At 39.8% G+C, this 27,501-nt stretch overlaps 1 protein-coding gene across 4 annotated transcripts; it reads left to right on the top strand.

The window, feature by feature from the left end:
- Window positions 1–5,350: 5,350 nt before the first annotated feature.
- Window positions 5,351–27,283, top strand: PRPF3 (pre-mRNA processing factor 3). Of its 4 annotated transcripts, none has more exons than XM_037168171.2 (16): window positions 5,351–5,452; window positions 7,554–7,738; window positions 8,583–8,713; window positions 10,692–10,838; window positions 12,579–12,662; window positions 12,850–13,070; window positions 13,882–14,188; window positions 14,807–14,973; window positions 15,893–15,972; window positions 17,841–17,984; window positions 19,099–19,198; window positions 19,371–19,484; window positions 20,471–20,589; window positions 21,543–21,626; window positions 23,284–23,345; window positions 26,924–27,283. In XM_037168171.2, the coding sequence occupies exons 2-16, from the start codon at window positions 7,594–7,596 to the stop codon at window positions 27,068–27,070; spliced, it is 2,052 nt and encodes a 683-aa protein (XP_037024066.1). In that variant the 5' UTR covers window positions 5,351–5,452; window positions 7,554–7,593; the 3' UTR covers window positions 27,071–27,283. The 4 variants fall into 4 exon arrangements, with proteins under 4 accessions (XP_037024066.1, XP_053526501.1, XP_037024072.1 ...); XM_053670526.1 differs by lacking the exon at window positions 5,351–5,452 and adding an exon at window positions 5,488–5,573; XM_037168177.2 differs by lacking the exons at window positions 5,351–5,452; window positions 7,554–7,738 and adding an exon at window positions 9,973–10,068 and having other exon boundaries at window positions 8,624–8,713.
- The last annotated feature ends 218 nt before the right edge of the window (window positions 27,284–27,501 follow it).

Consider the following 27,501-nt stretch of genomic DNA (forward strand, 5'->3'; position numbering starts at 1 on the left):
TCTCTCCTTGCCTGTACACCTACCTGCACTCAGTTGGATGTTCCCTGAGATGCCTTCCCTGATCCCTTCACCAGCTCTCTTTTTGTGCATCTTTTTTTAAAAATTGAGGTAACATTTGCTTATAACATGAGTTTCAGGAGTGCAACATTATAACTTGCCATCTGTATGTACTACGTCATGCTCACTGCCAGGAGTCTAATTTCCATCCATCACCATACAGTTTACCCCCTTTGCCTGTTTTGCTCTCCTCCACCCCCTTCCCCTCTGGTAGCTACGAACTGTTTGCCTCTGTGAGTGTTTGGGGCTTTTGTTTGTTTATATACTTGTTTTGTTCATTCTCTTTGTGTCCTTAGTTTACCTTGATATGTTAACTTCTGCAATAGTAGTTTAGTCCTGTAATATGTTGTGATTTATTTCTTATTTGTTTTTCTTCCCCCATCACATTTGCGGTTGTCTGCAGGGTTGAGTCTTTGTCTTTCTCACCATTATATTCCCAGTGCTTAGTACAATGTCCGGCTCTTATATGCTCAATAAATATGTGTTTCTTCACTGAATATATGACACTAACAATGACCTATTGAGTCTTACTATGCACCGGGCACCACATTTTTTAAATAAAAAAATATATATGTACACACACACACACAACACCTGAAATTTACCATTTTTAACTTCTTTTTTTTCAAGAGAGAGAGAGGAAAGGAGAGACAGAGAGAAACATTGATTTGTTGTTCCACTTACGCATTCACTGGTTGATTCTCGTATGTGCCCTGACCAGGGATTCAGCCTGCAACCTTGGCGTATTGTGACAATGCTTTAACCAACTGAGATACCTGGTCAGGGCTTACCAATTTTAAGTGTAGAATTCAGCAGCATTAAGTACATGCACAACGATGCATGCTAATCACAACTATCTATTTCCAAAACTTTTTATCCCCTGACACAAACGCTAACCATTAAGCAATAATTCTTTACTCCTCATCTCTGCAGCCCCTGGTAGCCTCTATTCCTTCTGTCTCTATCTGTCTATTCTAGATACCTCACATATGTGGAATCATATGCTATTTGCCCTTTTCTGTCTGGCTTATTTTACTTAACATATTTTCAAGGCTTATCCATGTTGTGGCATGTATCAGAAATTCATTCCTTTGAATGACTGAATAATATTCTGTCATGTATATATCCTACATTTCGTTTACTTATTCATCTATCAGTGGACACTTCATTTATTTCCACCTTTTATCTACGGTGAATAATGCTGCTCTGAACATAGATGTATCTCTTTGAGACCCTTCTTTCAATTCTTCCAGGTTTAAACCCAGAAGGAGAATTGCTGGATCATATGGTAATTCTGTGTTTACTTTTTTGACAAACTACCGCACTGTGTTCCCATAGCAGCTGCACCATTTTACATTCCAACTAACAGTGTTAGTTGCAGTTTTTCCACATCCTCACTAACTCTTTTATGTTCTTTTTTAAAAATGTTTTATTTATTTATTTTTCGAGAGAGGGGAAGGGAAGGAGAAAGAGAGGGAGAGAATATCAATGTATGGTTGCCTCTCATGCATCCCCTGCTGGGAACTGGCCTGCAACCCAGGCATGTGCCCTGACTGGGAATTGAACCGCAATACTCTGGTTCGCAGGCCCGCACTCAATCCACTGAGCTACGCCAGCCAGGGCACTCTTTTATGTTCTGTTGTGGCTTTTTAATAGTAGCTATCCTAATGTGTGTGAAGTATTTTTTATGGTCTTGATTTGCATTTCCCTGGTGACTGATGGTGTTAAGCATCTTTTTAAGTATTTATTGGCTGTATTTGTATATCTTCTTGGAGAAATATGTGTTTAAATACTTGGCCTATTATCCTTCTGAATTGGGTTGGTTTTTGCTGTTGAGCTATAAGAGCTTTGTGGGGGTTTTAAAAACATATTCTGGATAGTAATCCTCTACCAGATATATGACTCTGAAATATTTTCTTCCACTCTGTGGATTGACTTTTTACTCTTTGATGGTGTCCTTTGATACACAAAAGTTTTAAATTTTGATGAATCCAATTTATCTCATTTTTCTTCTGTTGCTTCTGCTTTTGGTGTTATAGCCAAGAAATTATTGCCAAATTCAATGTCATCAAGATTTTCCTCTATGTTTTCTCGTAAGGGTTTTATAGTTTTTGCACTTAAGTTTAGGTTGTTGATCTAATTCACATTAATTTGTGTGTGTGTGTGTGTGTGTGTGTGTGCAAAACAGATCCAATTTCATTCTTTTGCATGTGGATATCCACTTTCCCTGCACCATTCTTTGAACATGCTGTCCTTTCCCTATTGAATGGCCTTGGCACCCTTGTCAGTAATCAACTGGCCATATATGTGAGGCTTATTTCTGGGCTCTCAATTCTATTCTGTTGGTCTATATGTTTCTCTTTATCCCAGTGACACAATAAATGTTTAACATTTAATCCTTACAACACTCTTGAAGTAGAGATTCTTCTCATTTTATAACTGTGGAAACAACCTCAAAAATTAATTAATTGAAGGAATCACTGGTAAGAACTGGTAGACTAAGCACTTAAACTCACCCTATTCTGAACATTGGAAATAAAATCAGCTCCTAGAAAAACATTTTCCTCTGGGGAACTGAAGACAGATGGTTAAAAGCACTGAAACAAAAAAGTTTGCAACTTTGCAGAGTTGTAACTCACTGTCCCATTCAACAGACTCTTTGGAGTGAATATTAAAAGAGCCGTTGATGTTAGGTGTTGTAGATACCATGAGGAAACTAAGGCATGAACAACTTGAGTACCATATTCAAGCCCCCTCAATTTGTTCCTCAAAGTCAGGCTTTATTCTATCATGTTTACTGCACAATGATTAGGAGAGGTGGTTTTGGCATGTATTTCTCAAACTTCTTAAAAACCAATCTTCATATGCAAAAATTGTGTGCTCCTTGGGAAATTCTAATAACTTCTCTAAAAAATAAAAAGACATCTTGGAAACTAAGTTTCTGTAATGTGTAATCTGATATAATGGAATATTTGTAATTTCCTATCTATGAAATTATATCATAATGTTGGATATGCTTATCCCAAACTATACTTTGCCCACACACAGGTTTTTCAAAATCACTAGTTTAAAGGGTCAGATAAGGTTTAGAGCCTCATTTTGAAGGAAGAGAAAAATACAGGCTTATTTGTAGAATTAGGAAAACAGTTCTGGAAAGTCTTACTCAGTTACCATTTATTGAGCTTTTACTATGTCTGACACTGTCCTAGGTCCTGGATGTATAAAGACAACATGACATGTCTCCTGCCCATAAAGAATTTCCACACTTTAGGTAAAAACGAGACTTCAGCAGGTTCCAAGGCCCATAAGATTCACTGCAAAAAGAGATTCATTCCTTTTTTAAAATTTTATTTATTTATCTTTAGAAGGGAAGGGAAGGAGAGAAGGAGAGAAATATCAATGTATGGTTGCTTCTGGTGCATCCCCTGCTGGGAACTGGCCTGCAACCCAGGCACGTGCCCTGACAGGGAATCGAACCGCCATCTTTTGGTTTGCAGGCCCGTGCTCAGTCCACTGAGCTATACCAGCCAGGGCTGAGATTCATTCTTTAATTCAACAAATGTTTATTTAACTATGCCAAATGCTATTGCAGACACTTAAGATATATTAATGACAATGATTCCTGCCTTTAAGGAATTTACATTATAGCAGAGGGAGCCAGATAATTTGCAGTAAATATAATAAGTAAATTATCTAGTACAGCAGGTGGTAATAAAAACTATGAAACAAACAAACATTGGAGGAATCAAGAGTGCCAAACAGTCTTCAGACTTAAATAGGGTGGTCAGGGAAGGCATCACTGCAGTTACATCTGAACAAAAATCTGAAGGAGATGAGGGACCAAGCCATGTAGATATCCAGATGAAAAGCTATGTAGGCAGAAAGCAATAAGTGCAAAGGCCTTGAGCTTAGCATTATTCTTTGCATGTCCAAGGAAAAACAAGGGATCAGGATTCTAGAGATGAATGAGTGAAGAATAGCAGTAGAGATTACAGAGGCAATGGAGTAGTGTACATCTTGGAGATAATTTTACTTAGTGATATAAAAAGCCAAAGAGGATGGTTTTGAGCAGGGGAGTCATTTGCCCTTTCTAATGTGTTAACGTGATCACTATAGTGTGTGTCTACTAGTACTAGATAACTTACTTTTGTTTATGTGATGAGACTGAAAGGGGACAAAGTGGAAGCAAGAGAAAGTGTTTAGGAGACTTCTAAAATAATCCAAGCATGAAAGTGATATAAGTGGAGGTGGTGAGAAGCAGAAGGGTTTCTGTATATATTTTGAAAGAAGGGCCAATGGAACAGAGGAGTCCAGGATGACTCCAAGATTACTGGCCTGCATAACTGTAAGAATAGAGTTGCCATTAACTTAGAATGAGGAAGACTGTATTGGGAGCTGGATTATTTGGGGTTTTCTTTGGGGGGGGGGTATAGAATCGAGTTTAGTAAATTGTGTAAATTATCTTATGTCTATATAGTAGGTGTGATATATAAAGTATCTATAATAGACATGTCTACTATACATTTATGTGGGCAATTGGACATCTTATATATCATGTAGTTTTATTGTACTCTGAGCAGCACTATTTTAAGCACATTACTGTCACTTTGTTCTCACAGCAGTCCAATGAGATGGATTTTTTTTAAACAGGTGAGGAAATAGAGGACTTAAATAATTTGCCTAATGAGTAGGAATACGAATGAGAACTGGAGTATGAAACTAAGCTAGGCGGACTTTTGAAGTCCTGTGCTCTTAATCATTAAGCAACATTGACTCTCAGTGGATTCCTGGCACATGCTAGCAGGCAGTCCATAAATATGTTTCATCAATTAATGAATGAAACAATAAAAGCCGAGGCAGGAGGCGCTGCTATCTTCAGAGTCCTATAGTCGTCTTTTTTCTGGGCGATTGGTCTTTGGCACTGTTAATTTAACCAAGGGGAGAGGTTAAGGAGACGTGACTAATGCTGGTGCTGTCCACTGTTTCAGAGGGTTGAGTTTCCACCAGAAAGACCGCGTTCAGCTTCGCTTTTAGTTCTAGTGTAACTTTAGCGCACTTATTCTCCACACTGCAAGCAGCCTAATTTCTGCTTCATGCCACAAGTACTTTGCAGTAATCCACTTAGTGGATTTAGTTGGGGAAATCGAAGCTGGCGGGAACACGTGTGGTGCAACTTTAGCCCTGCACCACGCATGCGCCCCGCCGCCAAGAAGGCGGCTACTGAGGCTGCGCGAGTCCGCCGAGCGGCGCGGCCCTCCCCCGTCACGTGTCGGAGGACAGCAGCGTGGAAGCGGCGGCGGCCGTGGCGGTAGCGACGGCAGGCCGTAGGGCAGTGAGAAGGTTTCCGGTTCCGGTGTAACGTTCGGGCTCCGTCTCAGGGGCTGAAGTTTGTGAGGTGAGTAGTGGCCCCGGGCCCAGAGAGGGTGTCCTCGGGTTTGGGCCCCTGGGGCTAGGGTTCAGTCCAAGAGGAGGACGGAAGCGGGAAGGTGCAGTGAGAAGGCAGCTAAGAGAATAAGGTTCCACGGGAAAACGGGTTGGAATGAGATTATTGAGAGGAAAGGGCGGGGGCGGGAAGGGGACGGGGTGGGGAGACGAGCACACAGATGAGGAGTTTGAATAGAACAAGGTGAGGTACAGGCCGGTCGGAGAGGCAGAAAGGACAAAAAGAGAAGAAGTGGGGCTTCAGGGAGGTAACTCTGGTTGCAGGGAGGAAGCGCAGGGAGTAAGGAAATTCGCAAGATTGGATTCTGCTACTTGCTCATTCAGAGATCATGCTGCCTTCCTGTCCACACCATAACATACACACTCGCCCCACGCAGTTATTGTTCAACATTTGGTTAGTGACAAAGCTGGTTACTGTGTGAAACTTTGATTTTTGCCCATCGCTTGTTTAATGTGCACATTATCTTATGGAACATTGAGTTGAACTTGAATACATCTGTTAGTATAGTGTCTGAACACACATTTTATCTAATAGAGCAGTACCTCACTTACTGCTTTGGATTTTCAAATTGCTTACATTTTCTTGCCTGTGACTTAATTCTACAGTAATATAAGCCTTGTTAAAGCAAGGATTCTTGTGTGTTTTGTTCACTGTTGTATGTATCCTCAGCCCCCAGCATGCTGCTTGACACTTAGTAATTACACAGTATATTTACCCGAATGAATTGAGTACAGTGTAGGTATGGCAGTTGTCCTCATTTTGTAAGATAAGTAAACTGAGGCACACAGAGTAATCACTTGCCCAAAGGCTGCTAAACAGTAGAGCTTAGTGTTGCAACTGTTCAGTGTGAGCTCTTTCTTCACTCTGTGGGACCTGAGTATGCTTCTTTTGGGCAGTGCACATTAAATATGTAGGGATTGATAGATTATACTGCTGTCTCATGATGAGTGGATAGAGTCACTATAGAACCGTTCATGGGATGTGTCATGGAGACATAGGATCTTTCACTCTTAGTTTCATGACTGTATTAGCCTCAGGTGGTTATTCCAAAATTAAATACACTTTTTAGCAACAGGTCCTAAAAAGGATAAACCTGCCAAGAATGTAGAAATTATTCATACTGACTCTTTTAGGAGAAAAGATGCCCTAAAACATGTTGAAAGACTGACTCACTGATCAGACCCTAATATATGGCACTGCTGGGCGGAGGTTGGCTTGGAAATAGATGTCAGTGCAGTTTATTGATTTTCAGGCATTGTGGAGAAAGTCAGGGAGATAAAATTTCCTCTATGCTCATGAGTTTGGAGATATAGGTGGGAGATCAAAATGTAAATATGAATAATGTTTAAGAATTATACTAACATATTAAATGACAAATTAAGGATTTGTTATAGAGAGTCCTTTATGATAGTGTTTTCTCTGCTAAGCTAAAAGTAGGAAAATAAAGGTTAAAGGTAAAGAGAGAGACCATCCAAAAATTCGAGTATTCCTTCCTGAGCTGAGGGATTACTTTTATCTGGTACAGAATTCTCCCTGGGATAAATGTGACTTCAGAGAAATGTGATAGAACAGTCTTAAGGATTATGAGCTTTAATATAGAATAACTGATCTCCCTTATTTGCTTCCCTTAAAAGGAAACCTATAGATCAAGATTGAGTTAAGGAATGCCTGCTTAGAGGTAGGAATAGAAAAGCTGACCTCTAGGTAGACTTTTTCAATTTCATTTTCAGGTTATACATTTGCCAGTCCGTGTTGATATGACAGGATCAGGAAAGAAGCTAGAAGTCATTTCTCAGACTAGATTATTCCTGGGGTTGGTTGATTTGTTCCACAGATTTCATTGACCTACTGCTACTGAGTTAGGGTTAAAAATCAAGTGTAATGTAGTTCTTTTTGCTGTGAATATGGGTTTTAAGGAAAGAATTTAACTTGAAATAAAGTGGGAGAACTTGCCTAAGGATTGAGTACAGGAGTGGGAAAGACATTCCTGATGTACTAACCACTTGGATCTCTTCCTGTCCTCTAACTTGAGTCTTTCCTGATTCCTTTTTAGGTGCAGTGTTGAATCCTGTTGAGCTACCCTTTCCTGAAAAATGGCACTGTCTAAGAGGGAGCTGGATGAGCTAAAACCATGGGTAGAAAAGACAGTGAAGAGGGTACTGGGCTTCTCAGAGCCCACAGTGGTCACAGCAGCACTGAACTGTGTGGGGAAGGGCATGGACAAGAAGAAGGCAGCTGGTATGTACCTTTCTGAATCTTTTGATTTACCATATAGGATGGCCCCAAGCATTGCTTTGAACTTTCCCAGAAGGGCCAGGCCACATTTTAGTTTTTCTTGCATTATAATGGAACTACCTCAGATAACTAACTTTGCTCTTTAATTTTTTATTTTTATGACATTTTGAATTTCATACTGACTTCCTTTGACCATTGTACTATTACCTAAGTTGAATTTCCTTTAGGAAATGTGTTAAAGTAAGATGAGTACATTCAGATTCAAGTTGACATCTGAACATATAGAAGTTGTTATACATGAAAAAATTGAGGGAGATAGACTTTTAAATTTTTTAAATTTTTTTTAAAGGTTTTATTTATTTATCTTTAGAGGGGAAGGAGAGAGGGAGAGAAACAACAGGGTATGGTTGCCTGTCATGCATCCCCTGCTGGGAACTGGCCTGCAGGGAACCAGCCTGCAACCCAGGCATGTGCCCTGACTGGGAATCAAACTGCGATCCCCTGGTTCGCAGACCTGTACTTAATCCACTGAGCTATACCAGCCATGGCCAGATTTTTTTAATAGTCATCTCCTACATTGTGTTATTTGGGAAGAGTTAGGGAGATTTTTAATCCCAGAGTTTGCTCTGGCTAGAATACTACTACTCTGAAAAATCATAACTCTATTTTTCACCTTAGAGTAAAGTCATTCAATGTAAGAAAATTTATGGGAATCCTACAAAAAACTGAAGAAAACATTTCCCTCCTTTCAGGGATAAATTTCCAGTGTTGGTGTTTGTTTTATGCTTGCTATTGGACTAAAGTACTCTTACCTTTTCAACCCTACCACCTCTTTTTTTCCTGTCAGATCATTTGAAACCTTTTCTTGATGATTCTACTCTCCGATTTGTGGACAAACTTTTTGAGGCTGTGGAGGAAGGCCGAAGTTCTAGACATTCCAAGTCTAGCAGTGACAGGAGCAGAAAACGAGAACTAAAGGTAGGTTACAGTTAACTATCTGGTAAACTCGGGAGTATTTTGAATGGTAACAAAGTTGCTGAGCTTACCTGGCTCACACTTTGATAGACACTATTAGAACACCTAATAATCAGGAGAGGTACTTAGACCTAAAGCAAAGGGGGTGAAATGAATTCGCATTATCACCAATTTAGGGTAATGAGCTACCTAAATTCATGGATAGAAATATTCCAAGGAAATAACTGATAGCTTTTTTTTTTTCCCTATACAATTAGGAGTTTTGGTTCTCATGTTTCTCTATGTCTCCCTCCCCACCCCCACCCTTTTACTACTGCCTACAGATTGATCTAAGATTTCATGCTTTGATTTACTTGATACCTAATAGATTGTTTCAAAGTGGGAATCCACTGCTGTCTGAGCTGTAGACCTCATTGTTTCTCCTTCATAGAGGTTTCTCTGCAGCGGACTTGCAGGTGGATACTTAGTAACAGTTACTGTTTAGTATATGTCTGGAGAGCCTACCATTTTTCTATATATCATATTGCTGGTCATCAGGCCCTATAAGTAGAGTACTTAAATGGACCATTGTTATTCCCTTACCTATTTCACTTTTTATTCTGTGATTGCTGATTGGTCATGGTCTCTGAGTATTTGTAGTATCATAGCTGATCTCTCTATATCTCTTCTCTTTGTTTCTCTCTCTCTCTCTTAAAAAAAAAAAACACAAAACTTTCCTATGACTCCCAACAAACCTTCCAAAGTACTTTTGATACCTTGACTATCCTATTGCTTCTCCTGAGGCACAAAGAGTGAATAAGCAATGTCTACTTGTTCCCTGGCCAGGCTGTGGAACCAAGAAAAATAGATATTCGTGTGTTCTTTGTGTTCGGAGGGTGGTCAGAGGAACGAGAGCTAGTCCTTGCCTTAAAAGAATTTGCAATTTAAGGGTTGGGGTGGGGGGACACAACAAAATATAGTCACAAGTTAAAAAATCTGAATAGCAATTTCATGTAAATTTTAGGGTTGAGTATAAACTTTTGTTGAATTTTGTTATGTTTAAAGGGGAATGCTCAATCCACATTATACACAGATCTGTAGAGTGAAGATGAGTTAGGGCAGGGCATGCTGTGAATGAAGTGACTAGAGCGGGTGGGATAAGTAAAAAATGGTTTCTTGAAGGAGGGATCTAGATAGCCTTGGGATATGGGTCCCATTTTGGTCCATTCAAGTCCCCAACCCACACAATATATTATGGGAGAGTCCTTTTTCTTGAACTGTAGGAGTTCCAGGAAGCGCTCACCCCTGGCCGAGGATATGTCCTTGCAAAACACGAGCCCTCCTAGTGAAGAGGGGATGTCACCCAAAGCCTACCACCGGTGTGTACATTTGCTTTTTCCCATTGTCCCTTCCAGTTGGCCATTCTTGGTCCTGTTAAATTCACCTTGCAAATTAGTCAGCATATTTGAGTTCCCATTGTTTGATAAGAACAAAGTATTATTGGGGAATACTGAATAAGAAAGAGAAAGCCCCTGTCCTGGAAGAGCTTAGAATCTAGTTGGGAGAAAGTACTAACATTGAAAGACTTAACACTTGGCAAACAATTTATTTTACATAGTATGAACCAAACTATTAAGTGCTAAGAGGAGGCGAAACAACAGTTTGATCAGAGTGGGATGAGATTATTAATGAGGAAAACTTCCTGGAGGAGGTGAGTTTTAAGCAGGATGTAGAATAGGGGTTGTGGAAAAGTTGAGGGAGATCATTACACATGCGGGCAGTAGCATTGCAAAGACTGTGAAATGGGCACATTTATAAGGACATGGGGATGATATTTGCTTGACTGGAGTGGGAGAATGATGAAGTTGGGTGAGACGGTCCATTTGGTGGAGGGTCTAGGAGACTCTGGGAAATGCCACAGAATGCTGATAGGAACTAGGATGATTCTTCTCTTCTCCCATGGGCAGGGATACAACTCTTCTTTCATCTTGGGTTCCCTTAGGAGGTTTTTGGTGATGACTCTGAGATCTCAAAGGAATCATCAGGAGTAAAGAAGCGACGGATTCCACGTTTTGAGGAGGTGGAAGAGGAACCAGAAGTGATTCCTGGGCCTCCTTCAGAGAGCCCTGGCATGCTGACTAAACTCCAGGTTAGTAATTAAGAACTGGAAATAATGATTTTGTGAGTTGAAGAAGCAAGAGATGCTTGTTCTTTTTATTGTGACCTCTGTGAATTATTGTTTAGGACTGGGGAACTTTTGTTTCCTGTTTCATGTTTCATCATTCCTTGGGTTAATCAGGAGTATTCCAGTTGAAGGTTAATGAAATGGCATTTACTGAGTACCAATTATGTGGCAAGCAAGGTGTGTTACATACTTTATTTGCCCAGTTATATACCTCTTTGGGTCATTGAGAAAATTATTGAAATAATCAGAACTCAGCTTCATGCTAGAGGAGAATTTCCAAACATAGTGCAGAGAAGGTATAATCCACTTAAATAATTTCAAGTTGACTTTGCATTTTCTGTATAGGAATTATCTGGTTTTTATAAAAATGGGCTCTGTTTAGGCCCTGGCTGGTGTGGCTCAGTGGACTGAGCTCCGGCCTGCAAACCAAAGGGTCACTGGTTCAATTCCCAGCCAGGGCACATGCCTGGGTTGTGGGCCAGGTCCCCAGTGGGGGCACGTGAAGAGGCAACCACATGTTGATGTTTCTCTCCCTTTCTTTCTCCCTTCCCCTCTCCAAAAATAAATAAAATCTTGTTAAAAAAATGGGCTCTGTTTAAAATAATTTTGCTACCACATAAGCAGTAACTATTGCTTGTATCATTTAAAGTTTCTTGCAGGGGAGTAGAAAAATACATATATATGGTTGGGTGAAAGGGTTTGCTTATATTTCTGAAAGGAGAGGAACCGATAACTAATTTTTCAGTGGAGAATGAGGTGGAAGAATTCACAATATATCCTTTTGTACTTTTAACATTTTGAACTATATATCAATATATCACCTACTCAAAAAGTGTTAAAAATAAATTTTAAAAATATTTTGGAGCCCCTTGACGCCAGTTTTCTGGGAAAATTTGAGAAGAGTTATTTGATCTTCTCCTCAAAGTTTATCACCCTGAACTTCTCTGGACAGAAGAAGGGGTTTATAGAGACTATGAAGGAGATCTTTTATTGCCTCTTGTTATCCAAACTAGGGATTCAGGGATCAATAACTTTTTTTTTTAAGATTTTATTTATTTATCTTTAGAAGGGAAGGGAAGGAAAGAAGGAGAGAAATATCAATGTATGGTTGCCTCTCATGAGTCCCCTGCTGGGAGCTGGCCTGCAACCCAGGCATGTGACCTGACTGGGAATCAAACTGCAATCGTGTGGTTTGCAGGCCTGCACTCAATCCACTGAGCTACGCCAGCCAGGGCAATAACATTTTTTTTATAGGCATGATTTGTATGGGCTCTTTTAGGAATTTTGCATGAGTTGTTTAAATGCTCACAATAGCCCTGGTTAGGTAGGTACTAACCTATTTTTACCCCTTTTAGACTCTTGGAATTTGAAAGATTAAATATGATGTCCAAGGTCACACAGGCATTAAGTGTCAGAGTTAAGATTTAAACTCAGGTTTCTCTGACTCCAGAGTCTTAGTCATCAAGCTGTGTTACTACCTAACATGCCAATTCTGCCTTGGGAAAAATGGGTTGAAAAATTCCAGTATTAGCTGTGTAGGTTTATCTTTACTTAATTTTCTAGCTGATGATACAGGGAGAATATGATATCATTCAAAAGTTTTTAGCCCTCTAGACCTGAAAGCTTTTTGGATGTAGGAACCTGTACGGGAGAAACAGAAAAGACCTTAATAATTTTTCAACTCTCCCCCACCCCTGAGAACAGATCAAACAGATGATGGAGGCAGCAACACGACAAATTGAGGAGAGGAAAAAACAACTGAGCTTCATCAGTCCCCCCACACCTCAGGTATTGTACCCAGATTACTCTGAAAAGAATAATCTTTATCACAGAACTTCTTGCCATACTTTCGAATGAGAGTCCAGAAGCGACTGCACGCACCCTTCCACAGTCTGCTGCTCTGTGTATGTGAGTGTGTCTGCCTGCCTGCCTGCCTGATCCATCTAATTCTGATTTCTTTTTCACTGTCTCATAGCCAAAGACTCCTTCTTCCTCCCAACCAGAGCGACTTCCTATTGGCAACACCATTCAGCCCTCCCAGGCCGCCACTTTTATGAATGATGCCATTGAGAAGGCAAGGAAAGCAGCTGAACTGCAAGCCCGCATCCAAGCCCAGCTGGCACTAAAACCAGGGCTCATTGGCAATGCCAACATGGTGGGCCTGGCCAATCTTCATGCCATGGGCATTGCTCCCCCGTGAGTATCTTAAAGCTTGAGAAGCTATAAATGCCTTTGAGGGATTTTTGTTTAAGTGAGTACAATTTTTTAAAAATTAGTTTTAGAAAGAGAAGAAGGTGATGGGGAGAGAGAGAGAAGCATCAGTTTGTTCCACTTCTTTATGCATTCATGTGCCCTGACTGGGAATCAAACCTGCCACCTTGATGTATCAGGATGAGGCTCTAACAAACTGAGATACCCAGCCAGGGCTTCTTTGAATGTTGTGGATCCTTTTCTGCCAAGGAACCTGAATCATTTGTTACAGATACCTATTTCTTACGTATGCTGAATAAATACCAATTTAATGTATTCTTTTTTTTTTTTTAAGATTTTTATTTATTTTTTTATCTTTAGAGGGGAAAGGAAGGAGAGAAGGAGAGAAACATCAATGTATGGTTGACTTTTGTGCATCCCCTGCTGGGAAGTGGCCTGCAGGGAACCGGCCTGCAACCCAGGCGTGTGCCCTGACTGGGAATCGAACCTTGATTGTCTGGTTCTGAGGCCTGCGCTCAATCCACTGAGCTACACCAACCAGGGCGCAGAATTTATAATCTTTTTATAATTGGTAGGACTGAGGTTAAGGTTATTCATCTAATACTGAAGCTAGGAGTAGAATCAGGTCTCCTGGTTTTTGCTCAGTTATATCCATTGAAGCCCATTAGGTGAGGCCCTGGCCAGTGTGGCTCACTTGGTTGAGCATCATCCTATCATAGTTGGGTTTGATTTATTTTATTTTCTGTTTGCCTTATTGTTCCACATGCAGTTTATTTCTTTATGGGCTATTTTTCAGGAAGGTGGAGTTAAAAGATCAAACTAAACCTACACCACTGATTCTCGACGAGCAGGGTCGCACTGTAGATGCAACAGGCAAGGAGATTGAGCTGACACACCGCATGCCTACTTTGAAGGCCAATATTCGTGCTGTAAAGAGAGAACAATTCAAGCAACAGCTTAAAGAAAAGCCATCAGAAGACATGGAATCCAATACCTATTTTGACCCCCGAGTTTCAATTGCCCCTTCCCAGCGACAGAGACGCACTTTTAAATTCCATGACAAGGGCAAATTTGAGAAGATTGCCCAACGATTACGGACAAAGGTATCTGGCGTAGAATATAACTTAGAACTTCAAAGAAGTTAGGAAGGTAACAAAGGAAGTTGAATACAGTCCTAAAGTACTTTCAACTCAGTTCTCTGTGTTTTAGGCAATGAGACTTGATTTTTAGCTCATTTACCTTCTGAATTACATTCAACTTAGGTGGAAATAAAATTGAATTTAAAAATTCTTCACATCCAATTAACAGTGGAAGGAAACAATTAAGCATCCTTTGGGTGACTTGAGGATAGCGATACTGGTGGTAACATTTACTGTAGACAGTCCACAGACCTAGAGAGTTGAACTGACTATAATCAGTGACTTTTGCCTTCTTGTTTCATCCTCTCAGAATGAGGTTTTTATAAAGTTTCATTTGTGCATGTTTGTTGCAGGCACTGTGGGGTGAAGAGGTGGTAATGAGGGTGGGATGTATGTAAATCAACTAAGTAAGGGATAAAATAAAGTAGAATGGCTTTTCCCCTAAGCTTTCAGAAATTACGAACTAGTTCCATTAGTTGTAAAGAGTTGAACAAGGGAGTATTTTAAAATTTTGGATTCTACTACTTACGTGCTTTCTGTAACTCCAATTTATCTTCTTGTCTTGGTTTATCTTGTCTTTAGGCTCAGCTGGAAAAGCTGCAGGCAGAGATCTCACAGGCAGCTCGAAAAACAGGCATCCATGCTTCGACGAGGCTGGCCCTCATTGCCCCTAAGAAGGAGTTAAAGGAAGGGGATATTCCTGAAATTGAGTGGTGGGACTCTTATATCATCCCCAATGGCTTCGACCTGTGAGTTAATTTATTTTAATAAGACTAGAGTTATAATGGGAGAGGTGATAGTGATGCATTAAGTAAACTTTTAAAATCCAAGAGAAATAGGTAACTGTATACAAGCTCATATACTTATAAAGAATATGTTGTATGGGTTATTTTTAGTGTTTTGGGGTTATGTAGGAGGAATGGACACAAATAATGTAAAAGAGCAAATCTGTAAATCATTTGCTTTTGTTATTGTTATTTGTTTTTAGCAGATTTTCTTACATTTTTTTGTTACTTAAAATAGGTGTTTCTGTTTCTTGAAGATCTAGTTCTAGAATAGAACAAGGATTCTTAGTTGATAGGAGAGAGAATGGTAAGTAAAGCATATAAGAAATGCTTGGAAAAGGGTAAAGGGCGCCAAATATCTGGTGACAGAGCATTTGCCTTTAGGTGGTGGGGACACAGTACACAGTGTGCAGATCTTGTGTACACTTGAGATGTACACTTGAAACCTGTATAATCTTGTTAACTAAAGTCACCCCAATAAGTCTAATTTAAAAATAAAAGGGAAACATTTGGAGAGCATTAATTATATCTGCTTTATCATTCTGATACATGGCTTTAGGAGAGTGTGTCTCGACTTTTCCTTACCCTTCCTTTGTCAGCCATTGTCCTAGGAAATTATTGTTGCTAATGACAGACCGATATCCATCAGGGGTGTTAAACTAGAGAAAAGATTGCACTGGTGTGGAGAGTTATCCAACCTTAGTGGGACCCAGTATTCTCATCTTGAAAATCTTGTGTAATATAATTACATGTTATAGATATGCAAATACTAAAAAGTGCTTGAGTGCATTAAAAAGAATGGATGTTTTCGTTGTGTTTCTGAGACTCCTCTTGGAATCATCTCTACCCACATTCTGTTTTCTCTTCTTCCTCCCAATTTTAGTACAGAGCAAAATCCCAAGAGAGAAGATTATTTTGGGATTACAAATCTTGTTGAACATCCAGCCCAGCTCAACCCTCCAGGTAATATATAGATTACTCACTCAAGGCTCCAGAGAAGCATTATCCAATAGACAGTGTAATGATGGACATGATCTTTATCTGCACTGTCTATACCGGAGCCACTGTCCACTTGTGAATGTTAAGCACTTGAAAACTGACTTGTACTAATACCACCAAGGGACTGAATTTTAAATTTTAATCAATTTTTTTAAAAAGATTTTATTTTTAACCATTGCTAGTGTGGCTCAGTGGGTTGACTGCTGATCAAAGGGTTGCTCGTTTGATTCCCAGTCAGGGCACATGCCTGGGTTATGGGCCAGGTCCCCAGCAGGGGCCGTGCAAGAGGCAACGACACATTGATGTTTCTCTCCCTCTTTTTCTCCTTCCCTTCCCTTTTGTCAAAAATAAATAAATAAATAAATAAAATTCTTTTAAAAAAAGATTTTGTTTATTTTTAGAAAGAGGGGAAGGTAGAAAGAGAGGGAGAGAAACACTGATTGGTTGCCTCTCACACACCCACAACCCCCTGGTGCCACAACCCTAGGCATGTGCCTTGACTAGGAATCAAACCGGAAACCTTTCTGTTTTCCCGACAATGACCAGCCCATTGAGTTACATCAGTCATGGCTAATTTTCAGTTTTAATTAATTTACATGTAAGTGGTACATGTGGCTAATGGCCACAGTATTGGACAGTGCAGCTCTATAGCACTGAGCCCTAATCTCAAGAGGACCTCATTGATGTCTGTGACAATTTGGGCTTTTGCCATGTTGTTGACTCCCAATTCCAGTCTTGTATTTCACTTCTAAATTCCTGCTCTTCTATCTTCTTTGTCTTCAGTCTTTCTTTTTATCGTTTTTATAGCAACAGTCTATTTGCTCAGCTCTGACCCTTGTGGCTCAGTATGTTGGGTATCATTCTGCAAAGTGAAAGGTTGCCAGTTGGGTGCCGGTTGGGGTACATGACAAGAGGTAGCTGATCGATGTTTCTGTCTCACATCGATGTTTCTCTCCCTTTCTGCCTCCATTCCTCTGTCTCTAAAAATAAATAAAATCTTCAAATATGTATATGAAAAAATAAAATAATTTCTCCCCAACAAAAAAAAAGTCTTATTACCTCAGTCAAAAGAAATAAGCTATGATTTTAACTAGGTGAGTCCCTTGGGTAAATCACTTAGAACACAGAATTTTCTTATGTGCAGGTAATATTAACTGATGTGCTGTCTTCAAGAGTTCTGTGGATCCTAAAAGACTTCAATGCTTTCATCAGGTTTGGGATGAACAGAAGAGAATATCTCAGTAAATTTGCTTGTCAGTAACTTCAGAAAAATAGAATGAGATCTTGAGCTAAAACAAAGTGTAATAATCATTGAATTTTACTTAATCAGAGTCTACTTAGCTGTTGTCATTGTGAATCATTAGAAGAATGTTGGGGGGAGGTGTTTGTTTTAAAAAGTTGTGTAAACCTGCTTTGGGAGTCCAGATGAAATTTTTTCGTTCCCCATAACTCTAAAATTATAAATTTTATTATCTTGGCCAGTGGTTTTCAAATTGTATTACATAGAAACGTTAAAGTTCAGGAGGTAAGATCCAAATAGGCATCTGGATACCCCTCCACCTCCTCAAACCTTCAAGCAGAGCGATGAGAGCAGCTCTGATTTTGTTTTGTAGATCTGCCACATTTCAGCTGATAAAGGGTTCAGTTACTTAAAGACAATCAAGTTAGAACACTACTCACAGAAAATAGACCGCTTTTAAAAAATAAAACACTACCACCACTATCACAACCTAAAAATAACCAAAATGGTTAAACTAAAGATTCTTTTAATGTGATTGCTAGAATACCTACATCCCTCCAGTATGCTTATTGCTCATTTCTCTGATTAACAGTTGACAATGACACACCGGTTACTCTGGGGGTCTATCTTACCAAGAAGGAACAGAAGAAACTTCGAAGGCAAACAAGGAGGGAAGCACAGAAGGAGCTACAAGAGAAAGTCAGGCTGGGCCTGATGCCTCCTCCAGAGCCCAAAGGTACATGTTTTAAAAGCAGAGATGAAAGGGTGACATGTTGCTCTCTGTGGTTCTAGAGGAACATCAGCATCTGTCTTTATGTGGGTGCTATTTCCAAGAATCGTTAATTGGTTCTTTTTTTCCTTTCCTAAATTTTCTACTATCTTTCCTTATTAAAAAAGATTAACATATTCATTGTAGACGTAATGAAGGTTTATTTTAAGTATTTTTGGTCATATAACACACTGATCTTCCTGGAAGAATATGGCCTTGAAATTTGTGAAGATAGTAGTTGCACTGTTTGCATAGAGTGGTTATGTACATAATTCTTAATATTTAAAAAATGAAAATACAGTTAAAAAAGAAACCTCAGTCCTGTAGTTTCCATTGTCATTTAGTAATATTTTGATTGAGCATTGTTATATATAGGATCTTTCACCTACATGCTTCTATCAGTGAAAATACCAAAGAAATTAAGTTCCCTGGGTGGAAGAGAGTGAGTGGGGGATGATAAGTGGTGACAGAAGGAGACTAGACTTCAGGCAGTGAGCACACAGTACAGTGTGCAGATGATGTGTTGAGAATTGTACACTTGAAACCCATGTAATTTTACTGAGTTATATGACCCCAATAAATTGAATTTAAAAAAGATAATAGCCCTGGCTGGGTGACTTAGTTATTTGGAGCATCGTCCCATACACCAAAAGGTTGCGGGTTTTATCTTCAGTCAGGGCAATTCTGGGAGGCAACCAGTTGATGTTTTTCACATTAATATTCCATTCTCTTTCTCTACCCCCCACCCCTTTCCTCACTCTAAAGTCAGTAAATATCCTCAGGCAAGAATTAAAAACAGTATTTTCAAATAAAAAGCAACACTTAAAATATATAAGTTCCTTTTCTTTCATAAAGTTTTTAAGTCATATAAATAAATGCATATCAACTATTTAGATTAATTGTGTGAATTGCCACTAATGCTGAGTTAATTGTATGGGCTTTTCAAGATAGGAGCTTTTGGAAGAGGTGAGTTTTGAGCAGATTTGAAATCGATAAACAGTATGAATTGGTAGAGGAGAGGATAAGTTATCCCAGATGGAGAAGCAGTTTCAGAGATTGATTTCTGTCCTCTCCACTGCAGTGAGAATTTCCAATTTGATGCGAGTATTAGGAACAGAAGCTGTTCAAGACCCCACGAAGGTAGAAGCCCATGTCAGAGCTCAGATGGCAAAAAGGCAGAAGTAAGTGCCATGGGATTGGGTGGAAACCCAGGGCAGGTATCTTTCCCAAGCTCTTGTGGGGGATCCATATTTGAAGGGAGGGGAGAGTCCTCCGTTGCTCTCTCTTTCCCTCAGCCCTGCCTCTGATCTTCAATGCCTTTCTCACTTGTGGATGTCCTTCCTGTCACGACAGAGCGCATGAAGAGGCCAACGCTGCCCGAAAACTAACAGCAGAACAGAGAAAGGTCAAGAAAATTAAAAAACTTAAAGAAGACATTTCACAGGGGGTACACATATCTGTATATAGGTAGGTGTCCAAACTGGGCCAACCTTCCCCTTCAAAACACCAAAACATTTTCCAAGTTCTTGAGGGAGAATTACTGTGGTCTAAAAGCATATGTAACATCTTCAGCCCCTGCCCTCTTTAAATGACCCTAGTGTGAAGCAGGAATTAGTAAATCTTTTACAGTGGTAAGACTTACTCTTCTGTCTCTGAGATCTTCTTAGTGAACCAGCAGTAGTTCTGAAGAATGAGTGAATGAATGAATGAATGTATTTGTTCAGGCCAAGATGTGAACTAAGGATCATGTGTGCTTTTTGAAGCATAAAATACCCTATGTCTCCTGATGCACTGCAGAAATCCTTTCAGTCCCACTCCAGATTGTACTTTATATGCTTCTCCTTTTGTGTTAATGTTTTTGTTCTCTTGTGTTAGAACAAGTTCATGTTTAGTAACTAGTTCATAATTATAAAAAGTGGTATATTGTAAAAGTAGTGAATCCCTATTAAGAAAAAAAAAATTCTGACAGTACAGAAGTGCACTTAAAGGGGGAAGTTCTCTTCCTAATCTCTGATTCCTTAGGACCACTTGCTATGGGTAATTGCTCCGAACGGTTTTTCATGTATCTTAGAAATTTTTTATGGATAGCATTGTAACTACATTCTAAGTCTATAAGGGCAAAGAATATATTGATCTTTATATTGGCAAGAACAGTTAACTTAGAAGTATTTTTACATGATGGTGAATACCTTTCCTTCATTCTTGGGTAGATACTGATCACCTGCTGTTCATTGTGAGGTGTCCAAGTGCTAGACTTTGAAGAGGTATAGGACAGTGGAAATACTTCTAGACTCATCAGTTCTGCCTTTTACGCATTAGTATGTTCGCTTACTCCAAAGACCTTTTTTTTCCTTAGAGAGAAAATCATTTTGGATTCATCTATTTATTGCCATTCCATTCAGGCAACTATTGATGCTAAAATGAAAGCCATAACTAAACTTTCCCTTCTCCAGAGTTCGAAATTTGAGCAATCCAGCCAAGAAGTTCAAGATTGAGGCCAATGCTGGGCAACTGTACCTGACAGGGGTGGTGGTACTGCACAAGGATGTCAACGTGGTAGTAGTGGAAGGGGGTGAGTCTGAAACAAATGAGGGAGATTGTCCCCAGGCAACCCTAGGCCTTGACGTCATTAGCATGGTGGGAGAAAGGAGGAGAAGATAGTATATGAGAACCATACTTGGGTATACAAGGTCTGTCCAGAAGGTATCCAGCCATGTAATATGAAAAATAGAGACATTTATTGAAGAAAACACAGATATAAGATACACTGTACCTAGGACAATGACGCCTCAGTCCTATTCAAAGTAGGCACCTTGGGACCTCACACAGTTCTCCCACGAGCCATCAGCTGCCCCTGTATTTCCTGAATCTCATGAACAGTCTAAAAACTCTTCCCTTTCAAAGGTGATTTTAGTTTGGGGAAAAGCCAGAAGTTGCAGGTGCCAAATCTGGGCTGTAGGGGGTCTGAGTCCCTAGGTGATTGGATGTTTCCCAAAAAAAACTGCACAAGGTGTAATACCTGAGCAGGCGCATTGTTGTAATGAAGCTGCCAATTACCATAGCTGCAGGCTTCTGAATCATCTGACTAGTTTCCCTGGAGGAATAGCAAGCTTACCACAGAATTTGATGCAGATTTGTTGCTCTTCTGGCTCAAGTCATTTTGAATGCAACGGCCGCACAGTACACCTGTTCACTCAGCGGTGTCTACTGTCTCCACTGACTAGTACGGTAAAGTTGTCATTGTTCACACAGGAGCATTCCAGTTCACCCCCCTTGGCTGCCAGGTTACATTGATACTGTGTAGACCATTGCCATCATATTAACAATGGCTGGACTTTTTCCGGACAAACTTTGTAATATCCTGGGCCTCTGTTTCCATGTTTATTGGAGTAAAAGGACCTAAACTATAGTTCCTGGTGTTGCTTCAACTACCATATTAATATCTGGGCATTGAATGAGCTCAGAGGTTCTTTCTATGCCACCATCTTCCACAACCCTGGCAAAATTCTCCTTTTCTGTTTCCAGGACCCAAGTCCCAGAAGAAATTTAAGCGTCTTATGCTGCATCGGATAAAGTGGGATGAACAGACATCTAACACAAAGGGAGATGGTGAATGGGGGTTAGAGGGGATTAGGTGGGAGTTGGGGGTGGTATTCTGTCCATTCATGTATTCCCTACCTCTGACATTCTTGCTAACACTGGGTAATGTTCAGGAATTTTCAAAAGACCCATTTGGATCATAAGCATGCTACACATTCATATAGTATTTGTTATATGATCATGTGCATGTTAGTTATTTTTCTGCCTCCCTTTTAGGCCTTTCTACCAGTTTCCCTGTCTGCCCTGGACTGGATACCAATTACTAGAGTGTGTGAAGTTTGTGAAAATTCAGCAGACTATATGCACACTTACTTATATGTACATTGCTGTATTACTTTTTTTTTTTTTTTAGAGAGGAGAAGGGAGAGACAGAGAGGGAGAGACAACAGTGTGTGGTTGCCTCCCATGCTACCCCCTACTGGGCACCTGGCCTGCCACCCAGGCTTGTGCCCTGACTGGGAATTGAACTGGCGACTCTTTGATTCACAGGCCAGCCCTCAATCCACTGAGCCACACCAGCCAGGGCTGTATTACTTTTTGACAAATATGTTTTAAAGGGTTAAAGGCAAAAAGACTTTGAGATTAAAAAAAAAAGCTTTTGCTTTGTTCAAGAAAATGTACTTTTCCCCCGGCTGGTGTAGCTCAGTGGATTGAGCACAGGCCTGGGAACCAGAGGATCAAGGTTAGATTCCCAGTCGGGGCACATGCCAGGGTTGCAGGCCAGTTCCTGGCAGGGGATGCATGAGAGGCAACCATACATTGATGTTTCTCTCCCTCTTTCCTTCCCTTCCCCTCTAGATATAAATAAATTTAAAAATCTATTTTAAAAAAAGAAAGAAAATGTACTTTTCATTCTTTTGCCCAACTTTATTTTATAAATATATATATTTGACATCCACTTGTCTGTCATTCTTCCATCAATATTTTCTCTTCTTTGAAAACCTCTTAGCATTTAACATATGCAAAAACTTTTTAAAAAATTTTATTTATTTATCTTTAGAGGGGAAGGGAAGGAGAGAGGGAGAGAAACATCAATGTATGGTTGCCTGTCTTGGGTCCCCTGCTGGGAATTGGCCTGCAACCCAGGCATGTGCCCTGATGGGGAATCAAACCTCGATCCTCTGGTTCACAGGCCCGTGCTCAATCCACTGAGTTACACCAACCAGGACTGGTCTTAAAGGATTTTTAACCTCACAAAGTAGTTTTTGTTTGTTTTTTTTTTTTCTCAAACAATTGACCTATATTTTGTTTTACAAGTGTTCTTATTTTTATTTGGTATATTTGCCCTTTCCCTCCATTATACCAAAACCTGCTTGAGGATAGACTCTTAACCATCTGGCATCTGAAGCCTTCCTCTCAAAGTGCTTAGGACAAGTTTTTATTTTGGTCTTGTCTTTGATTTGTCTACGTACTCTCAGTACCTGACACAGCTCTTGACACATACTAGGTGCACAGTAAATGTTTGTTGAATTAATTTCCCTGCCTACGTAAAGCTTCCAGTCTGATTTGGGGTGAAGAGTAGTAACAAGACATTTGATTGCAATACATGTTAAGTGTGACAGTGTTTAAAAGAATTTTGGTTGATTTGAATACTTTTTGTTTAGAACCTAAATCTTGGTCTCTAGTCTAAATCTAGAGCAAGATTTAGCTATATTGTCTTTTCCAGATGACGAGGAATCTGATGAGGAAGCTGTGAAGAAAACCAACAAATGTGTACTAGTCTGGGAGGTAGGTGATTCTTTTTTTTTTTTTTAATATTTATTTTTTACAGAGAAAGGAAGGGAGAGAGAAAGGGGGAGAGAAACATCGATTGGTTGCCTCTCACACATGCCCTGTTGGGGGACCAAACACACAACCCAGGCATGTGCCTTGACTGGGTGTCGAACCAGCAACTTTTTGGTTCATGGGAGTCAGCCAGCTTAGCCATACCGGCCAGGGTAGTGATTCTTTATTAAACAGTGAAGTAGAACTTCAGCTAATTGTTCAGACTATTCAAATGGAGCAGCGGAATGGTAAAACTAAACAATGACTAATCTGTTCAGAACTTGAGGAGGTTTTTTTTTTTTCTGGAATTCATTGTTAAATGTTTGGCAGGAAGTTCTTCCCCATTATATTTTAGTTAAGTTGATAAGTATGTTAGTATCTACCATCTGGAGAAGAGTTTGGAAAACCTGTGGCAAGATTACAAATTCTCAGCTGAGTTATTTCATAGTCATAGATCAGGCTTATAAAGAGGGAAGTTAATTGTTTGGGTATTTGTTTGGATATAGTAAAAAAAAATACTAAAGACTATAAAGTTCTGAGTCTGGTCAGTACCACTTGTTAGCTATGTAACTGGGCAAGGCACTTAAAATTCAATACTATTGTTTTTGTCTATGAAACATGGTTGTAATTTTCTCTCCCTATAGAATTTTTTTTTTTTAATCCTCACTGGTGGACATGCTAACTGATTTTAGAGAGAGGGGACGGGAGAGAAGGAGAGGAAGAAAAACATTGATGTGAGGGAGAAACATTGATTAGTTGCCTCTCACACATGCACCAACCAGGGATTGAACCCACAACCTAGGTATGTGCCCTGACCAGGAAACAAACCCCCCACCTTTTGGTTTATTGGACAGCACTCCAACCAACTGACCCACACCAGCCAGGGCAAAGGTTATTTGTTTGAGAACCTAATTAGATTATTATTATATTATGGTACTTTGTAAAATGTAAATAAATCACTCTTCAAATGGAACTTTTTTTTTTGGTTATACAGTTCTTTTATCCCTGAAATCTTAGTGACCCAGCATTAGTTCTGAAGAATGAATGAATGAGTGAATGGGCTTATTCAGGCCAGTTTGTGAATTATGCACTATTCACTCTTTTTTGAAGTGTAAAGTATACTCTTTTCTCTCGGAACCATTAAAAGTTTCTTGTCTCAATAATTATATCCTTATCCTGATATAGTACAGTAATCCTTTTATTCCCACTCCAGAATACATTTTATGCATTGTAAATACTTTCTACCTTTGTATTTATTGCTTTCATTTTATATTCTCTGTTGTTGATTCATGTGTATCTTTTATTTTTTTAATGTAATTAGTATGTAACTAAAATGTATTTAGTAACTAGTTCTTTATTATAAAAGTATTAAGTTATTACAAAAGTAGTAAATGCTGCCCCGGGCAGGTGGCCCAGTCAGTTGGAGCATCAGACTGTGCACCAAAAGGTGGGTTGGATTCCCAGTGAGGAGGGCACATACCCAGGTTGCAGGTTCATTCTCACACGTACGGTTGGGGCTCATACAGGAGGGAGCTAATCCATGTTTCTCTCTCACATTTGATGTTTCTCTTTGTCCTTATCCCTTCCTCGTTCTCTAAAATCAATAAACATATCCTCAGGTGAGAATTTAAAAAAAGGATAGTGAATGCTTATTAAAATAAATTCTAATAACAAAAAAGAGCACTTACTGAAATAGTTCTTTTTCGATTCCCTGGTTCTTTTTTTTAGATTTGATTTGTTAATTTTTAGAGAGAGGGAAAGGGAAGGAGAAAGGGAGAGAGAAACATCAGCGTGCGAAATACCAATTGGTTGCCTCTTGCATGTCTGCAACCGGGAACCTGGCCCACGACCCACACATGTTCCTTGACTGGGAATTGAACCAGAAACCTTTTGTTCCACAGGCCGGCATTCAGTCCACTCCATATCAGGCAGGGCTCCCTGATTCTTTAAGATCACACTTTATGGGTAATTGCTACTAATTGTTTTTCATGCAGCCTTCTGTCTTATCCTATGTTCCTCTAATTTATGCATAAATATTTCATCATAATAACCATAATACCTATTTTTTTTGGCTCATAAGTCCCCACCTGTATATTTAATATCCCGGTCTCTTCATCTCTTTCAAATTCTCTTCCATTAATTCCTAAGTGTCCTCAGGAACTGCATCTCAGGTTCAGAAATAAGCCAAGTTCTGTTCTAGTCTCCTTACCGGAATCTGATCCCTGAAAGACTTGAGGTAGCATTTTATGACCGTCATTGCTGCTGGTGCCTTTGGTGACAGTTTGCTTTCACCCAGTTACTATATCTTGTTCTACTATAGTTCTGTGATCTACAGAATTCCCCTTTACCTCTCTTCCCCCTTTTCCCTTTATTGTTCTTTATCACTGGGCCCAAGCCTCCTTGTACAGAGGGTCTCACTAAGTCTTATGAAAAGGGTCCTTCAGCCTCTGGTCTATAATACCTTTCTCCTGAAAGGCCCAAATCTAGTCCTGGAGGCCTGGTGGGAGACAAGTTCATTCCATCTCACCCTCTGTAGTCCTTCTTGACTTGCTTTTCCACCCAGGCACCAAGCCACAGAACTCCTCATCCTCCATTGAGTCAAAAGAATAAACCCTTATGTGTAAATTCATGAAAACACACACACATGCGAAGAGATGGAGATTAGAATTGCTTTTACCAGCCCTGGCTGTTGGGGCTCAGGGGGTTGAGCCAGCTTGTGAACCAAAAGATTGATTTCCAGTCAGGGCACATGCCTGAGTTGCAGATTCAGTGCCCTATTGGGACACATAGGAGAAGCAACCAATTGGTGTTTCTCTCACATTGATGTTACTCTCCCTCTCTTTCTCCCTCCCTTCCTCTCTTTCGAAAAATAAATTTTTTTAAAGATTTTATTTCTTCAGAGGGGAAAGGAAAGAGAGAGGGAGAGAAATATCAATGTATGGTTGCCTCTCACGTGTCCCCTACCAGGAACTGGCCTGCAACCCAGGCATGTGCCCTGACTGGGAATCGAACCGCAATACTTTGGTTCACAGGCCGACGCTCAATCCACTGAGCTACACCAGCCAAGGCTGGAAAAATAAATAAAATTTTAAAAGAAAAAAAGAATTGCTTTCACCATAAAAATCACTTTCAGTTAGGCACATTGCTACACAAGCCAGCATTATTAGACTTCATAAAATGATAACTATAGCTCAGTGATTTTTGGTCTTTTTCATCTCATGGTCACTTAAACTGATTACTAAAATTCTTCAGTGCACCAAAAAATACAATTTTTGCTGGTCTGACAAAAAGATAATTTTGATTCATTCAAATCGACAGCTATTGTTTTGTTGTTTACTATTGTCTTTTTTTTTTTGGACAGTCTAAGGGAAAGGAGGTTAGTGCATCTGACTAAATAGTCAGGTATTGTGTGTTTTAAAAATTCTAAAGAATAAAAATTTTTTTAAAATTTCTTGAGGAAAGCACACCTGTTGAAAATCGCCATGTACTGATTTAAACTAGAAATTGTAGTGCTATTATTATGCATTTTTTCTTTTTCCCAGGGTACAGCCAAAGACCGGAGCTTTGGGGATATGAAGTTCAAACAGTGCCCTACAGAGAACATGGCTCGGGAGCATTTCAAAAAGCATGGGGCTGAACACTACTGGGACCTTGCCCTAAGTGAATCTGTGTTGGAGTGCACCGACTGAGACTACTGCAAGCCTGGCCTCTACCCCCTTGCCTATGTTTCTTCCGTTCTCTCCCTTGTTCTACTTCCCAGCCGTGCCCACTTGTGTGTGTGATCTCAGAACTGTGCCAAGCCGACACTGGGATAAAGGGAGAACGCATTGCTCCCTTTCCCTGTCAGCCTGGTGCTTCCCTTACTCCCCTTATGTGCATATGATTAAAGAGTTATTTTTAAAGTTTGTATGGTATTTTTCACACACTCATAGGTATTGGAGTTTGGGTCTTCAGGTGATCTTTTCTCCAGACTTCTAGCAATTGTGGAAAAAACAAATTTTGTCATTGATGTTTATGTGAATGGATGGGAGGATGAATGGGTGTGTAGTTTGGAGGTCTAATGGAAATTTTCAGACCTCATCTTGGGGCAAGAATGATAAAACCATTTTCCTGGAGCAGA

This window comes from Artibeus jamaicensis, unplaced genomic scaffold, assembly GCF_021234435.1.
Source record: "Artibeus jamaicensis isolate MK-2021 breed Jamaican fruit bat unplaced genomic scaffold, CSHL_Jam_final contig_1715, whole genome shotgun sequence".
Classification (NCBI taxonomy): domain Eukaryota; kingdom Metazoa; phylum Chordata; class Mammalia; order Chiroptera; family Phyllostomidae; genus Artibeus; species Artibeus jamaicensis.

Excerpts from the sequence above, each read along its gene's own strand:
- PRPF3 (XM_037168171.2), top strand. The coding sequence starts at position 7,594 with ATGGCACTGTCTAAGAGGGAGCTGGATGAGCTAAAACCATGGGTAGAA. Across the intron at positions 14,189-14,806 it reads CCCAACGATTACGGACAAAG|GCTCAGCTGGAAAAGCTGCA; the intron begins GTATCTGGCGTA and ends TCTTGTCTTTAG. Across the intron at positions 21,627-23,283 it reads ATCTAACACAAAGGGAGATG|ATGACGAGGAATCTGATGAG; the intron begins GTGAATGGGGGT and ends TGTCTTTTCCAG.